Here is a 16,576-nt window from a genome sequence, read left to right as displayed (position 1 = left end):
CGCATCACTTGAGTCAAAACTTAAGGCATCGCATCCTTGGCTGCAAACCTTCCTCTTCCGCATGGCTTGCCTTTGGCCTATATGCTCGACTAGGATTATGACCATCCCTCTTCCACCACATACTATTTGCTCAAGCCTTGTCTTATGCGTCCACATGCCTCAAATGTCCTCGGCACATAGCACATTACTAACGCATAACAACCTTTGAGTCGACTTGGTTCACAAATCACCACCTCATGGTATAGCTCACCATTGCCTAGGCTCTTGCTAATGCCTCCCTTATGGCCAACGCATGTATGTCCTTGTTGCTTGTCAACGTCCATAGTCTCTTGCTCAAGACCGATGCAACCAATCCTCATAAACTTTATTACCACAAGCCTTAGCAATGCAAAATGCATTCACCATGGCTTGTCTCCTCGCTTAGCTCATCATTTAGCAAGGCCTCCGCATAGCACCATCGTATAGTGTTGTCGCACACCATCAGGTAGCATCTCGCATACCATCGTCCAGCATCGTCGCATACCATCATCCAGCATCACCGCATACCATTGTCTAGCATCGCCGCATACCATCACGTAGCATCGACGCATCCATCGTGTAGCATCACTGCATACCATCACGTAACATCGCTGCATACCATTGCGTAGCATCGTCGCATCCATCGCGTAGCATCGCCGCATCCATCGTGTAGTAGTGCTTATTTACTACATGATCAACACGCGCACGCATCTCCAGCGCCTAGGGCCTACGTCCACACAACTTGAGGTTACCGCATGCTTTGCTAACCTCCCAAGTCCTTTGCTACCGCATGCTTGGTCATCATTACAAGATAATCACAAGTCATCTTGGTCAAGTGCCTTTATATACAGCCCTTGTGTCGAACTAACCTCAACTGTGTTAACTCTAATTTCCAATTACACCCTGTTTGGCGCACCATGTCCATGACCGAATACCACCCATTGGCGCATTCCTACGTCAATTTATCTCAATTTAACCTCAAACGGCTACTTACCCAAACCCTTCTCTATAGACAAACCCCTTTGACCAAGACTCGTTTCCCTATCCTAACCCAATATAGTCTAGGTTAAGGGTTAGGGTCTTACATTTACCACCCCCTTAAATAAAATTTCGTCCTCGAAATTTAGCCAATACCATTTCATAAACAAACTTTATTGATTGATTTTTTTAACAAAGTTTTAATTACACAAAATCAGCTTCTATTTCAATCCTCTATAATCTTCCCCTTACCCTTTCCAGCATCGGTCATGTCTTCTTCTCGAGTTTGAGTTAACCCGTACATCTGTCCAAATGTTGGCTTCCCTGACTCATCTTTTCTTCTCCCAACACTACGTTCTTCTCCTGTAGTTGTTGGTTTTACTCATTGATTACTCTTCTGTTGTATACTTCCAACTTCCAAATTTATCAATTAGGGACATTCTCGTTTAAAGTGCCTTGGTTTACCGCACTTAAAACATCTACGTGCTTATCCTTGGGTTTGTTCTAAATATTTACCCCAATGATACCTATTATAGACCATACACCTGGGTCTTTGATTTACACTAGCCATTGACTCTTTTATTTGACTTTCTCTTCTGGAGTCCGCTCCAGTTTTCGCAATCCCCTTTCTCTTCCACAAACTCTTATTTTCAACTTTGGGAGTAAAAATTTTCCATTCCTCCCTTCGCCACCTATTTTTTGACGAGTCCCTTTCTGGCTTTAACTCTTCTGTTGTTAGACTCTTTTCCACCCGCATCGTCGCTTCTACCAGTTTCAAGAATTCTACCCATTCAGCAGTTGCTGTAACAAGGGTTCGGATTTCTTGTCTTAATCCTGCCTCAAATCTCCTACAGCGCTCATTCTCATCCCCGATTATGTTTAAAGCATACTTTGAAAGTTCCGTATACTTTTAATTCATATTCTGCTACAGTCATACTTCCTTGCGCGAGCTGTAGAAACTCATCCCGTTTCGCATCCCGAAACGATCGAGGATAGAATCTTTTGAAGAACGCTTCTCGAAATTCTTCCCAACAGGATTCTTCTTTATCACCTCTCCTATTCCTTAGCAATTCCCACCAATCCTCAGCTTGTTTTTGTAATAGAAAGGTTCCAAGACTTATCCTTCTGTCTTCAGGGCATCTCATTACCCCAAAAAATTTCTCCAGTTGATTCATCCAAACCTCTACATCCGCAGGGTTTGTTGTCCCCTAAAAAATCGTAGCACCTAACGACTTCAGCCGCTCTATCCCGTACTTCTTCTCAAGATCTAGCTGTATGGTTCCCAAACTTTCTTGTAGTCTCTGAACAAATTTATCCATTTGCTCCCCATCCCTCGTCCTTTCCCTTGGACGACTAGATGCACTTCCACTCTCATCCTCAAAGTGTTGTCTAGTTCAACGTTTTTCACTTCTCAGCATTTTAACTACAAGCAATCACATATAGATTAAACATACACCCAGCATACAATGCATGTTACTTTTTATTTATTAACAAAGTTATATTTTAAGTCTATTTACATTTCTACTGCCTTTTACCCCTTAAATTTTTCTTTTACTCCCTAATTCAGGTCTCAAAAATACAAGTTCCTAAAATTAATTTGTGGTCTATCATCCCTCCACAGGCATTTCTCCTGCACATGTTCGAGCTCTTTACAGAAGATGCAGAACTTGTACGATTCCTTTTCATTAGGTCTAGCAGTGGATCGTTCTTCAAACTCAATTATTATCCGTCGGGGTACGTCCATCTTGGCTTCTCGTACCCAATTTTGGAATGAACTTCTAGCCACATTAGTTCTTTTAAATTCTTGGTCGTATGCCAGGTTTGGCATCAACCTTTTGCTTTCGCTGCTAGAGTTACAACTATTTGTAAATGATTTTCTTGCTGGAATCGCTCCTGTATTTCCCTAGTTTTCTTTTGGAAATAGTGGCAATTTTTTCGAATATGGCCATATTTACCACAGCCATAGCAAATCCCGGTCCCCATTAAACACGAACCACTGTGGTTTTTACCACACCTCAGACATCCCCTATTGCCTCGGGATTCCAATAAACTCATATTAGGCACAGAAGTTTGATGTTCAAAGTTATCAGTTAAACTATGTTCAATCATTTCAGGGTTTCCCCTTAAATTAGTGTCGCAGATCGATTCTTGCGTTCGGGAGACCAGCCACCACCAGGGCCTGTTGCTTGGATCCATTTCCTATAGTGAAAATCATTTAAGTTACTATCTAATTTTTAACTATTTTTTTTTACCCTATTTCCTTTTTTCTGGGGTTTCCTGTAACCCATTTGTTTTCCCCACTCGTTACTAACTATTTCCCGATACCACCTGGTATCATTTATCATCTCCCTGTTCCTACTAGGACCTTACTTACTCATCTCAAGTTTTCTACCTGTACACTATTTTATCCACCCTTCTTAGGTTTTGACTCAAACCAGTTTTAACTCTACCCGATTTCCAAATCCTAGGTAAGCCTTTTTCCCTGACACCGACTTGGCATCAACTTAACTTTCTTTCTTTTTCCCTCCCAGGTTTTACATAAACTCTTGTCCTGACACTAATGTCAATTTTTATTCTCAACTTCCCTAGGTTTTATATGTACCACACCAGACTCAACTCTCCAAACCTAACATAAACCTTTGTTTTGATATTGACTTAGTATTGAATTGGTTACCATTCACGTTTTTCCCCAAGTTTTACGTAAACCTATGGCCCTAGTGGTATCAGGACTCTCGAACGCAAAAATCGATCTGCAACGCTAATTTAAGGGGAAACCCTGAAACGGTTGAACATAGTTTAACTATATTGAACATAGTTTAACTGTAACTTTGAACATCAAACTTCTGTGCCTAATATGAATTTATCGGAATCCCGAGGCAATAGAGGATGTTCGAGGTGTGGTAAAAACCACAGTGGTCCGTGTTTAATGGGGACCGGGATTTGCTATGGTTGTGGTAAATATGGCCATATTCAGAAAAATTGCCACTATTTCCAAAAGAAAACTAGGGAAATACAGGAGCGGTTCCAGCAAGAAAATCATTTACAAATAGCTGCAGACTCTAGCAGTGAAAGCAAAAGGTTGATGCCAGACCTGGCATATGACCAAGAATTTAAAAGAACTAATGTGGCTGGAAGTTCATCCCAGGATTGGGTACGAGAAGCCAAGATGGACGTGCCCCGGCGGATAATAATTGAGTTTGAAGAACGACCCACTGCTGGACCTAATGAAGAGGAATGGTACAAATTCTGCATCTTCTGCAAAGAGCTCGGACATGTGCAGGAGAAATGGCCGTGGAGGGATGATAGACCACGAATTAATTTTAGGAACTTGTATTTTCGAGACCGGAATTAGGGAGTAAAAGAAAACTTTAAAGGGTAAAAGGCAGTAGAAATGTAAATAGACTTAAAATATAACTTTGTTAATAAATAAAAAGTAACATGCATTGTATGTTGGGTGTATATTTAATCTATATGTGATTGCTTGTAGCTAAAATGCCGAGAAGTGGAAAACGTCGGACTAGACAACACTCTGGGGATGAGAGTGGAAATGCATCAAGTCGTCCAAGGGAAAGGACAAGGGATGAGGAGCAAATGGATAAGTTTGCTCAGAGACTACAAGAAAGTTTGGGAACCATACAGCTAGATCCCGAGAAGAAGTACGGGATAAAGCGGCTGAAGTCGTTAGGTGCTACGATTTTTGAGAGGACAACAGACCCTGCGGATGCAGAGGTTTAGATGAATCAACTGGAGAAATTTTTTGGGGTAATGAGATGCCCTGAAGACAGAAAGGTAAGTCTTGGAGCCTTTCTATTACAAAAACAAGCTGAGGATTGGCGGAAATTGCTAAGAAATAGGAGAGGTGATAAAGAAGAACCTTATTAGGAAGAATTTCGAGAAGCGCTCTTCGAAAGATTCTATCCTCGATCGTTTTGCTTCGGGATGCGAAACGGGATGAGTTTCTACAGCTCGCGCAAGGAAGTATGACTGTAGTAGAATATGAATTAAAGTATACTGAACTTTCAAAGTATGCTTTAAACATAATCGGGGATGAGAAGGAGCGCTGCAGGAGATTTGAGGCAGGATTAAGACAAGAAATCCGAACCCCTGTGACAGCAACGGCTGAATGGGTAGAATTCTCGAGACTGGTAGAAGTGGCGATGCTAGACAATGGTATGCGGCGATACTAGACGATGGTATGCGACAATGCTACCCAATGGTGTGCATCAATGCTATGTGATGGTATGCGGCAATGCTACTCAATGGTGTGCGGCAATGCTACCTGATGGTGTGCGGCAATGCTACCCGATGGTGTTCGGTAACGCTATACAATGGTGCTATGCGGCGGCCTTGCTAAACGATGAGCTAGGCGAGGAGACAAGCCATGGTGAACACATGATGAATTGTCTTTGCGTTGCTAAGGCTTGCGATAATAAGGTTTATGAGGATTGGTTGCGTTGGTCTTGAGCAAGAGACTATGGATGTTGACAAGCAACAAGGACATACATGCATTGGTCATAAGGGAGGCGTTAGCAAGAGCCTAGGAAATGGTGAACTATACCATGAGGTGTTGAGTTGAGAACCAAGTCGACTCAAAGGTTGTTATGTGTTAGTAATGTGCTATGTGTCGAGGACATTCAAGGCATGTGGACGCATAGGATAAGGCTTGAGAAAATAGTATGCGGTGGAAGAGGGATGGTCATAATCCTAGTCGAACGCATAGGCCAAAGGTAAGCCATGCGGGAAAGAAAGGTTTGCAGCCAAGGTTGCGATGCCTTGAGTTTTGACTCAAGTGATGCATTGATGAGAAAGCCACGAGTTGATGATGGCTAACCAAGAAAAGGACGTGCACGGCCAAGCCATAAGGTTAGGATGAGCCTTGCAAGCATCAAGCATATGCGACCAAGTTGCACAAGGAAATGTTGCACAATCAAGGTTAGTAGGTCGCATATGGGGAATAGTGCTAAGTAGTAATGGTTAGAAGGGTGAGATTAAAAAGACACCTCAAAGGCACAAAGATTAGATGGACGCATGCGTCAAAGGGGGGTGTCCAGACATAGGTATGTTGCGTCAATTGGATGGACGCATATGTGGTTGGAGGGCCGCATTGGTGGTTGGATGGACGCAATTTGGCTTGCGATCATGAGAGTGTGGAATGCGCCCATGGTGATACTAAATCATCCGGACATATGACTTGTTGGGGGGAAATCTTAGACCTTAAGCAGATAAGGTGGCTCAAGGATATTACATGCCAAGTAATCCTTATCTACTTAAGTAGGAGGTGTAAGGCTAATATCACATGCAAAGTGAACCCTTTGCGTTGGCAAACCAAGGTTAAAACAACTCAAGGCCTTGGTGGTAAGGGATTAGCATTGGTAGCATGAGGGAAAGGCATTTGGATTTGAGGTGTTGCGTGGAGAGGAGCCCGGGATACCTATAAATAGGGGGATTGGCGTGAGCATTTTACTCGTGCCATTTCCAAGTTTCAAGTTCTAAAGTCCTAAATAGTGAGTTGAAAGTAAGGTCTCGGGCTGCCGTCGGATTTGGAGTACGGAGGAGAAATGAATTGTGTTAGCAAGGTGGGAGGCCAGACTGTCGCCCAGGCCAACACACACCCAATGCATCGTACAGACGCCGCGATCACAGGCAACGCATCACGCGTGCCTTCTGCGCGAGGTTTGACGTCGTGGACGCCTTGCCCAGCCCCTGTGTGCGTGCTGTTTCGCCCTGTCATAAGCATCAATGCCCAGATTTGGTCAGAATAACCTCCAAACGGGCTGTTTAAGGGGTTTGGCCGAAATTTTGTCATTTTAAGTAGGGTAAGCTGGTAATTTTGGTATAAGAGGGTATTTTTTTATATTTTAAAGTTATTTTGTGAAATTATGGTATTAATTTTGAATTTCATTGGAAATGGGAGGAATTTCATAAAACAATTCAAAGGGAACTTGTAGTGGAGATCCCCTACAAAAACTGTGAGTTGTTATTGTGTTATTGTATTATTGATGTACTTCTATATATATATAGGGAATAACATTAAACTGGCATGAATAGGGATACATGTTTATCTGGTTATTATGCTTGTTAAGATATTGCTTGTATATTTGTGTTGAAACTGAAATTGTACCCGGGATATATAGTTAGGATGCTTGAAAAGGCACTTGGCGGGAAAATATAGTCGGTTTCGATCGGCGGAAAATCATAGTCGGTGACGACGGGCGGGAAATATAGCCAAGTTGCCTAAGCATAGCTAGCGGGAAAATAGTCAATGTGCACATTGGCGGGATAATAGGGTATAGGGAAAGTTTCCGCAAGAATTGTTGTTATATTGCTTTAAGGTACGATCATGCCAGGAATAACCAGTGGTATAGCTGGGAATGTTTGACCAGTGGATGAGCTGGGGATAATCCAGCGGTCTGACAAGAGAAATAATTGTGAACTTGTGATAATGTTCTTTTTGATTATATATTGATTTTCAAAAAGTATATTTTTGTAGACAAAGTTATTGTTTATTTAAAGACACCACTCACTGGGCTTTATAGCTCATGTTTTCCAAATGTTTTTCTTTTTCCCCTAGGTAGCGCAGCGGAGCGTTCAGGGAAAAATCACCAAGCCATCAACACCAAGAGAATTGGTAATCTCTCACAGAGCATGACTCGGATTGGGTAGCTGAAAATCAGTAGGATAGCTAAATCATTTGTATAAAAATTATATGAATATTGTAGACATTCTAAATTCTTAGTCCATGAAAAAGAAATATTGGTATATTAGCTGTCCTAGTTGTAAATTGGTTGTCTTCACGCTCGCTTCTGGGTCTTGGGCTAAGGCTCGGGAGGGGGGGTGAGGTATCAGAGCCATAGGTTTATGTAAAACCTGGGGGAAAACGTGAATGGTAACCAAGTCAATACTAGGTCAATATCAAAACAAAGGTTTGTGTAAGGTCTAGAGAAATAATTGTTAACTTGTGATAATGTTCTTGTTTATTATGTATTGATTTTCAAAAAGTATATTTTTGTAGACAAAGTTATTGTTTATTTAAAGACACCACTCACTGGACTTCCCCCCCCCCCCCTCTCAAGGTAGCACAGCAGAGCATTTAGGGAAAAGTCACCAAACCACCAACACCAGGAATTGGTAATCTCTCACAGAGCATGACTCGGATTGGGTAGCTGAAAATCAGTAGGATAGCTAAATCATTTGTATAAAAATTATATGAATATTGTAGACATTCTAAATTCTTAGTCCATAAAAAAAGAAATATTGGTATATTAGCTATCTTAGTTGTAAATTGGATGTCTTCACACTCGCTTCTGGGTCTTGGGCTAAGACTCGGGAGGGGGCGTGACATCTATGGGGTCGGATCCTAGAAGGTACTGCCCTGAATTTCCAGTTTGATTGGGTACGCAGGTCAAACGATTTCAATCAAGTCCTCAATCGGAGATGGGAGGGGATCCCCGCTCTCCTATGCTTCAATCTATTCTCTCTTCTTTTTTTTTTTTTTTTTAGTTATTTTTTAAGAAAACATGATTTCTCAATGGGTATTTCGTGATTCTGACCCCAAAACCTATAATGGGGCAGAGGTGGGAGTGAAAAATCTACACAGAGATGTAGGAGTGCATCCTTCTTTCTAGGCCTGCCCCGCATTGTTACCATCCCTAGATATGATTGACAAAACTATTTTCAACTTATTGGTTTATAATTCTTGTTAATGTTTATTTACCCTCTATGAAGCACAGATACTTCATGTGAGATAAAGAATCTGTATTAGACATGTATCGGATACTGATACTTCCAGATACTTCCTAGATACGTATCTGACACGCAATTTGACATATCTACGCGTACCTTTTTTTAAAGAAAAAGATAAGCAACTCATCTAATCTTTCCCAATCTAAACTAGACAACCTATTTAAAAAGCTCACTACTTGAGTCTAAAACTAAAAGGAAAAAAATAAATAAAAGACCAAACCCTAGAATCATCTAATCTTCATCTTCACATTTGAGTCCCCTCAAAGTCCATCAAAATATAAATCATTTGGATATCTTCAACAATTCAATGAAGAAGTTCTTCGTTTATCTTTATACTTCTCCCTCTAATCTTCTTCTTCTTTGTAATATGAGTCACTTTTCTATTACATTTTATTAACTATTGTACTTCAACATCTTAGATGTTGTTCTTTTTATTGTATTTCAGTGTTTGTATTCTATTTTTTGCTATTATTATTAACTTGTATGCTAAATTTATCTACATCTTAGATTTTTTTTTAAGAAAAAGAAAATGTATCTTCAATGTATCACTATTCTTGTTTTTTAGATATATATATATTTAAAAAATATTTAAAAAATGGCATATCCTTAGATGTATCCGTATTTTAGTTTTTTAGAAATTGACGAATCGCCGTATCCGATCGTATCTATATCGTATAACCGTATATGTGTTTGTGTTTCATAGTTTACCCTCTGTTTTATTCCCGATTGCCATTGTATAGGGCTCAGTTTGGAATTGTGTTTGCAAGCAAAAATAAATAATAATAATAAATATATAACATTTGGGTGTTGTATCAATTTAAATTTTAAACTAATAATTGCATCAATTTAAATCAGAACAACTTCAAACTAATAATTGTATTGATTTAAACCTTGAACTTTTACGAGTGTATTAATTTAAATCCTAAACTTTCTTAATTGTATCGACTTAAATCATTCATTATGTTTTATTTGGATATACTTGTGAAAATTTAGGGTTTAAATTGATATATTTATGAAAGTTCAAGGTTTAGATTAATACACTTATGAAAGTTCATAGTTTAGATCGATACACTTATGAAAGTTCATGGTTTAAATTGATACAATTATTAGCTTGAGGTTTAAATTGATACATCCCAAAAGTTCAGAGTTTAAATAATATCATTCTTAGTTTAGGTTTAAATTGGTACAACTCCCAAAGTTTAGGGGTCTAAATTGATATTTGTCAAATTTTTTTAATGGGTAAAAGTGAATAAATATCAACTCAAATTTATCCTTTCATATTTATATATTTTTCACATAAATTTTGATTGGTTTTATTTTGGTTGCAATTTAAAATTTGTAGATTTTTAAACAATTATCTTATTGCAAATAAAATATTCACTTTATTTTATGGTTGATTTTTCGTACAAATGTTCAGCAATTATTTTAAAAGTTACAACAATTTTATATTAGACCTCATTTACTTTAAAAAGACGGATTTAAATGCTCGAAGTATAACATTATCGACAAAACCAAGTCTTTGGCACTATTGAAAACAAATCTACAATATGTTTCAAAAAAAAAATTTGTTTTAAATGCACTTTGTTTGTTGATAAATTTTAAAAACGATCACAATTATATAAACACACTTCGGAAATTTATTACTACAATTATGAATGGAATGAAAACGGCAAGTGTAAAGATTCCAACAATGTTAGGATGTGGATTTTAAATTTATAATCCCAAGTTCCAACGCAGCTACAAAAAGGGTAGATTTAAGATGCTAAAATGGACCCAATTCAATTACCATATTCCTTCATTTAAAATTGGAGATTTAAATTTTCATCCTATACTTATTGTATTAGTAGAGGAAGAAAATGTTTCAAATTTGAACACTTAATTTTAGTAAAAGAAATACATGTTAATTACTACTGAACTATGTTTAGCTTAATTTTAGAAATTACAATGTGGCTAGATATGCTATGGTACAAAGAGGGGAAAAAAAGGTTAGTAATATTATTTTGGTCAATATATTTTGAAATTTGTTCAATTTGAGTTTATCTACTTTCATACGTCCAATTTTAATCCATGTACTTTCAATACTTTTAAATTCAGTCTATAATACTAGTTTAGAATTGATTTTTGTGTTGATTTTTTAATTAAAAATATGTTATTTATTAGTATTTTCACTGTAAATTTGAAAATATAGGGGTGCCTTACATATATAATAAAATCAGACTGAAATATTGCTAAAATAGCAAAACTTAAAACTAAATACAAAATTGCAAATTTTATCTATAGCTGATAGAAAATTTCCTAAAAATCCATCGAGGGCACAACAGAATGTGGAAGGTCCGAAATCCTGATTTTGTGGTAGACTTTTATCACAATTTATCACATCAGTGATATAGGTCATTCTATTTCTATCACTATTTATACACTTATTTGATATTTTATTTGTTTGAGGTTTGTGGTGTGATACTTATTATTTTTTCTTTATATGTAATTACCTTGATAATTTGAGCTCAAAGAGACAATCAAAATTTACAATATGCTGATAGACCCTATTAAAATTATATAGAAGTATGACCTACTGTAACAGCTCATGTTTTCAAAAGAAGTTAATTTTGGTCAAATGAAATCTAATTTTTAGATTTCATCTTAGTTAAGTAATTTTGGAATAAATGATAGAATTATAAGTATATGATTGATAGACTAAAATAGACTATAGAATCTCATAGATGAAAAATCTATGGTTGATTGTTTTTTCTTTTTTGTTGTTATTTCAACATTATCGACTACTGCCACTAATAGTTTTCAAGTAACAAACAAAATTCAATTCAACAATAGAAAGTGATAGAATGAAAAAGTATATTAGTGATTAACTTCTATCATTGTATATTGGTGATAATAGATATAGACTTTAATTTTGAATAAAAAAAAATATTATTGGGTATTATTATGATGATGATATGATGATGATGATGTAAAAAAAGAAAAGAAAAAAGTTATGAAGTATGGATGTAGAGTAAAGATGAAAGAAGGTGGAGTGAGGTAGAGTATGCATTGAGTATTTGTTAGGAGGAACATAATAAGTCCGTTAAATAGTGGCACATTGGGGTTTTCAATTTTCATTCTGTTTGTGCCCTCAGGTGCTCATAGTTTGTGGAAATTTGGGTTTCTTTCAATCTAATCTGCTCTTCAAAATATTCTCTCTTTTCTTCTCTTCTCTTCTCTTCTCCTCCCGAGTCCTCTGGTGTGGATTTGGATATGGATCTGTTCGCTGCTCCGAATGTCAACAACACTGCCCCTCCTTCCCCTTTCTCCCTCAAACACTCTCTTCTTCCTGACAGACCCTTTTCTTGCTCTTTGGCGAGGACTTCGAGGACATTCTCTTCTTCACATCCCTTTGCCCCCCAACTTCTTCGCCTCCTCGAGATCCGTGTTTTCAAGCCCAACCTGGTGCGAGCCACTGCCAAGAACAATCACGACAATTCTCCATCTCCTGGTACTTTTCTTTTTCTCCTCACTTCTTCACTTCTTGCCCCTTCCTTTCATGTTCTTTCCTGGTCCTCCGCACTTTCTTCTTCTCTTCTTCGGAGTCTTTGGCCTGCACTCTTTATTATTACCATTCTCCTCTATTCTTCTCATTTTATTTACTGTCTTCTGTTGTTGTTTAAAATTATCCACTTCTTGAACTGTCTTCTTTTTTCCTCTTTCAACTGATATTTTGAAAAAAATTAATGCAAATAATTCTAACAAGTATGGGATCCTCTAGATATCTAGTTGGTACTTGTGATTGTCGTATTGGTTTAGGCTGCTGGATGCTTGGAAGGAAGATATCCCAATAGTGCGGCAGTGGTAATTTTTACTATCTTGTTGATGGTAGGAATGTAATGATCAAGGAGGTTTAATACTTGTATAAAGCTACTCTTGGATCTTTATTTTTAGGAGTTTTTGAAATTTCAATGATTGACAAAAGGGTGGAAAACTTGTTTTAACCTAATTATTGGTAACCGTAGTTAGACTTCTGCTTCGCTAGACGATTGCATATGGAAATCAGATGTTAGGGGTATTTTTTTCGTTACTTTTCGATTCTTTAATCTAAAACTGGAATTTGGGTTCATGGCACACTGGTGTGCTCATCCTCTTTTCTGCTTACAGTTCTGAGTTCCACTCACATTCTACAAAATGGAAAACCTAAAAAGTACTCCTTATAGATGGTTCGTCTGAGGTTTCCTTTTTTGTCCTTCCATTCCTGTCACTGCCATTTCATTTGTTATGTTTTTTTCCTCTCTGGTTCTGTACATGTCGAGGGTATTCTTCTTCTTCTTCTTCTTTGTTTTTCTTCTGTACTACATGTGATTTTTCACCTACAACCTTAAGCTAACTACTTTCGAGGATAAGTGCCTTGTCCTTCAACAATTGCTCTGGGAATTAAGGAATCTTAGAAACATTACAAGCCGTGAATACTTCAACTGACCAGCTGAAAAGTTGTAAAAAAGAGAAAAATATATTTTTCACCTCCCTTTCTAGTTGAACGAGATGCTTCTGACAGTGATGGTATTAATGGTGACATTAACTTGATCCCATAGTTTATCGTTTAGTTCCTACCTCAGTGGTGCGTATCTTAATAGATGTTACTTTAGTATTATGGTGGAGGTAGCTATAGATGCATGGGGATTGTCTAAGAAAGGGAAGGTTACGTAGCCAAAAAAGAACAGGCTTCTCCAACTTGTGAAAGTTAGCTGCTACCGACCCCTTGGAGAGACTCTGGATGTTTAAATTAAAGTGAACTGTTGCACAATCCAGAGAGACTATAGGCAGATAACTATTTCTTTTGCCCTATGATACTTGATAATAGGACTCCAAGTACTATGTTTACCATGAGAAATATCATTTTGTTTTGTTTTGTTTTCTTAAGTGCAGAAAATGGAGATCACTCAATTCCTGGAGATGACGACGATGAATCAAAGAATATTTCTGATGGCAACAAAAGTAATGAAACTTCCTCCCAAAAATTGCATCACACAAATTTGGACTGGCGAGAATTCAGAGCAAACCTATTTGCTCGTGAGCAGGTGATTTCTCATTCTTTTGCCGAATTCTACATTCTCCTTTTTGAAATCAAAATTGATGATACTCCTAACTAGGAAATAGGTATAAATGGTAAAACTCAGGGTAGAAACCCTCTTAATTAAAAATATGACTTGTTAAGAGCATTATTAAAGAGCTGAATGTTCCTGTGGGTATCCCTGGAATGTTATATTTAGTGGTACAAGCTGTTTGCGTCATGTGATTATGAGTAATGGTACACAAAAACATGGAGAAATTAACTTCAAATTGTGAATAAGAGTTCTCTTCTCAAAATTTTCTCCTGTTGGGTCTGGTTCTCCCGCTTTTGTTGTATTTGTTAGTTTGCCTGCTTTCTATTGTGGGTGTCCATGCAATTTTCGTTGTTCTAGTATTATTATCAGATTGCTGAAGAACATGAATGCAAACAAAACGAGGTCAATAAAAGAAATAGAAACTCCTTGAATCCAATGCAACTATTTTCTGTGCTGTGATTTTTTTGCAGGCAGAAAAGGTTGAAGCCGATGTGGACGCCCAGACTGCAAGTGCTCGCGAGTCTAAGTCTCTCGGGCTGAAGTGGGCACATCCTATTCCAATACCCGAGACTGGCTGTGTCCTCATTGCCACTGAGAAATTGGATGGCGTTCGCACTTTTGAGCGAACAGTCGTCCTTCTCCTCAGATCTGGAAGCAGACATCCTCATGAGGGACCGTTTGGTGTTGTGATAAACCGCCCACTCCACAAAAAGATCAAGCATATGAAACCAACCAATAATGACTTAGCAACTACATTTTCTGAGTGCTCTCTACATTTTGGGGGGCCTCTTGAGGCGAGCATGTTTTTGCTGAAAACAGGAGAAAAATCGAAACTCCATGGCTTTGAAGAAGTGATCCCAGGCCTCTGCTTTGGCGCTCGAAACAGCCTCGATGAAGCTGCAGTGCTGGTTAAGAAGGGAATCCTTAAACCTCAGGACTTTAGATTCTTTGTGGGTTATGCTGGTTGGCAACTGGATCAATTGAGGGAGGAGATCGAATCAGATTACTGGTATGTGGCAGCTTGTAGCTCGAATCTAATTGGTGGAAGCGCATCAGATTCCTCATCAGAGGGACTGTGGGAGGAGATTTTGCAGTTAATGGGTGGTCACTATTCAGAGTTGAGCAGAAAGCCTAAGCAAGATATGTAGTTTATCCCAAGGAACAATGAAAAAATTCCAAGTTAAATGTGTAATCTACGTTAAAAGCCATAAAAGCTGAAAGCCAAATGTACAGAAGTTAGCTGGCTTTTGAAATTTAGCAGACGTCATCTTTTTCATTAAGGACAACAACGAAACGACCTTTTATAGCTACTTCTAAATGTAATTTTTGTATATTCTGTTCACATTTGCTTGATTCAATAGCTTTTTAGAATATGCCTACGTCTGATCGTTATTATTATTGGTGTTGTTTCTTGTCATTAAAAACTAAAGTTATTTGCTTATTATTTTGTTCGTTTTATAGTCTTCATTTTGAGAAAAGAAAAAAAAAATGAAAATGCTAACAAAACTTAATTTTACACGAATGGGCAATTTCCAGAAATTTATGTTTGTTTTATGAACCGCGGATAACTTGTTGAAATGCAAGATAAATCAAATATGTAGGAGTGATTTTCATCATCATAACAAAATTCTTTTACTTGTCTACGATTACTTAAAAGGAATTGTAGCCTTGTAGATCTGTCTGGAAGAAAAGCAACACACTGCCCAGTAAAAAACAATCAAAAAGTGAGAAAAAGAAAAGACCGCTAGAAGGAGGGCTTGAACCTCCGACCTTGTGGTTAACAGCCACACGCTCTAACCAACTGAGCTATTCCAGCTTTTGATAACACGGTCAATAAAAATGAATTAACTCTAAAATTCTTTCAACCTCCCACATTCAAAATTAACTTTCATAAGTGCGAATAATTACCTTTAAAATCTCAAAATAATAATAATAACAAATGAAATGAAATTGTTAGTCATCGTCAATTTTGGATCTCAATCATTGTTGCATCGTGGAAGATTCACTTATTTAAAAGTAAAATCGATGCGACCTCAGTGCTAAATCGCGAGAAGCCGGTTACTCCCACCCTTCTCATGCATGCACAAGAAGAATTGGAATCGAGTGAAAACTTGGCTCTAAATTAAGTCATTTTTAATAGAGAGAAATATCATGTCAAACTCAAATCTCACCCTTTAGGATTAAAACAACAATTTTTTCTTTGTATAAGAATCCAAACAAAAACGTTTTTTTTTTTCTAATTTAAATGTAGAAAATATTTCAGATCTTAATTAAATATAAAAACGTTTCATATCTAAATCAAATACGAAACCGTTTCATATTTAAATTAAATATAGAAAATTGTTTTCAAATTTAAAATAAATATGAAAATACATTTAGAAATTTTAACTAATTTTATGACTAGTCACTCGAGCAAATGATTAATTGATTAGTCATTCCCAACAAAAATAAAATAAAAAGATAAGTTACCATTATTTTGTTTCAACGTCCTCATAAACTTTCAAAAGTTAAAGATCCTTAAACTTTAAAAAAACAAAAATAAAAAATATTCTTACTATCAATATAAAATTTCAAAAGTTTCAATAAAATCTTAAAAAAGAAAATTTAAAAAATATATACTCTTACTATTAGTATATGGACAAAAATCATTAATAACGCATTAATTTTGAACTTTCAAAAATTATGTTGGTACATATCCTAACCTTTAAAAAAAAAAAGTTAAAAAATATTCATACCTTTAGTATATGAAA

At 37.1% G+C, this 16,576-nt stretch overlaps 1 protein-coding gene and 1 non-coding gene across 2 annotated transcripts; one reads left to right on the top strand and one right to left on the bottom strand.

The window, feature by feature from the left end:
* The first annotated feature begins 11,737 nt into the window (after positions 1–11,737).
* On the top strand, positions 11,738–15,199 carry LOC120076339 (electron transporter, putative (DUF179)). The gene is made up of 3 exons (XM_039030145.2): positions 11,738–12,226; positions 13,648–13,799; positions 14,297–15,199. The coding sequence occupies exons 1-3, from the start codon at positions 11,989–11,991 to the stop codon at positions 14,972–14,974; spliced, it is 1,068 nt and encodes a 355-aa protein (XP_038886073.1). The 5' UTR covers positions 11,738–11,988; the 3' UTR covers positions 14,975–15,199.
* A 369-nt stretch (positions 15,200–15,568) lies between these two features.
* TRNAN-GUU (transfer RNA asparagine (anticodon GUU)) lies at positions 15,569–15,642 on the bottom strand. Its single transcript has one exon. It is a non-coding gene; the product is annotated as a tRNA-Asn (tRNA).
* Between the last annotated feature and the right edge of the window lie 934 nt (positions 15,643–16,576).

Source organism: Benincasa hispida, chromosome 4, assembly GCF_027475165.1.
Source record: "Benincasa hispida cultivar pf3 chromosome 4, pf3_genome.v1.1, whole genome shotgun sequence".
Lineage (NCBI taxonomy): Eukaryota > Viridiplantae > Streptophyta > Magnoliopsida > Cucurbitales > Cucurbitaceae > Benincasa > Benincasa hispida.
Note: the sequence above shows the minus strand (reverse complement) of the source record. Positions and strands in the feature narration are given on the sequence as shown.

Excerpts from the sequence above, each read along its gene's own strand:
- LOC120076339 (XM_039030145.2), top strand. The coding sequence starts at position 11,989 with ATGGATCTGTTCGCTGCTCCGAATGTCAACAACACTGCCCCTCCTTCC. Across the intron at positions 12,227-13,647 it reads CGACAATTCTCCATCTCCTG|AAAATGGAGATCACTCAATT; the intron begins GTACTTTTCTTT and ends TCTTAAGTGCAG. Across the intron at positions 13,800-14,296 it reads ACCTATTTGCTCGTGAGCAG|GCAGAAAAGGTTGAAGCCGA; the intron begins GTGATTTCTCAT and ends ATTTTTTTGCAG.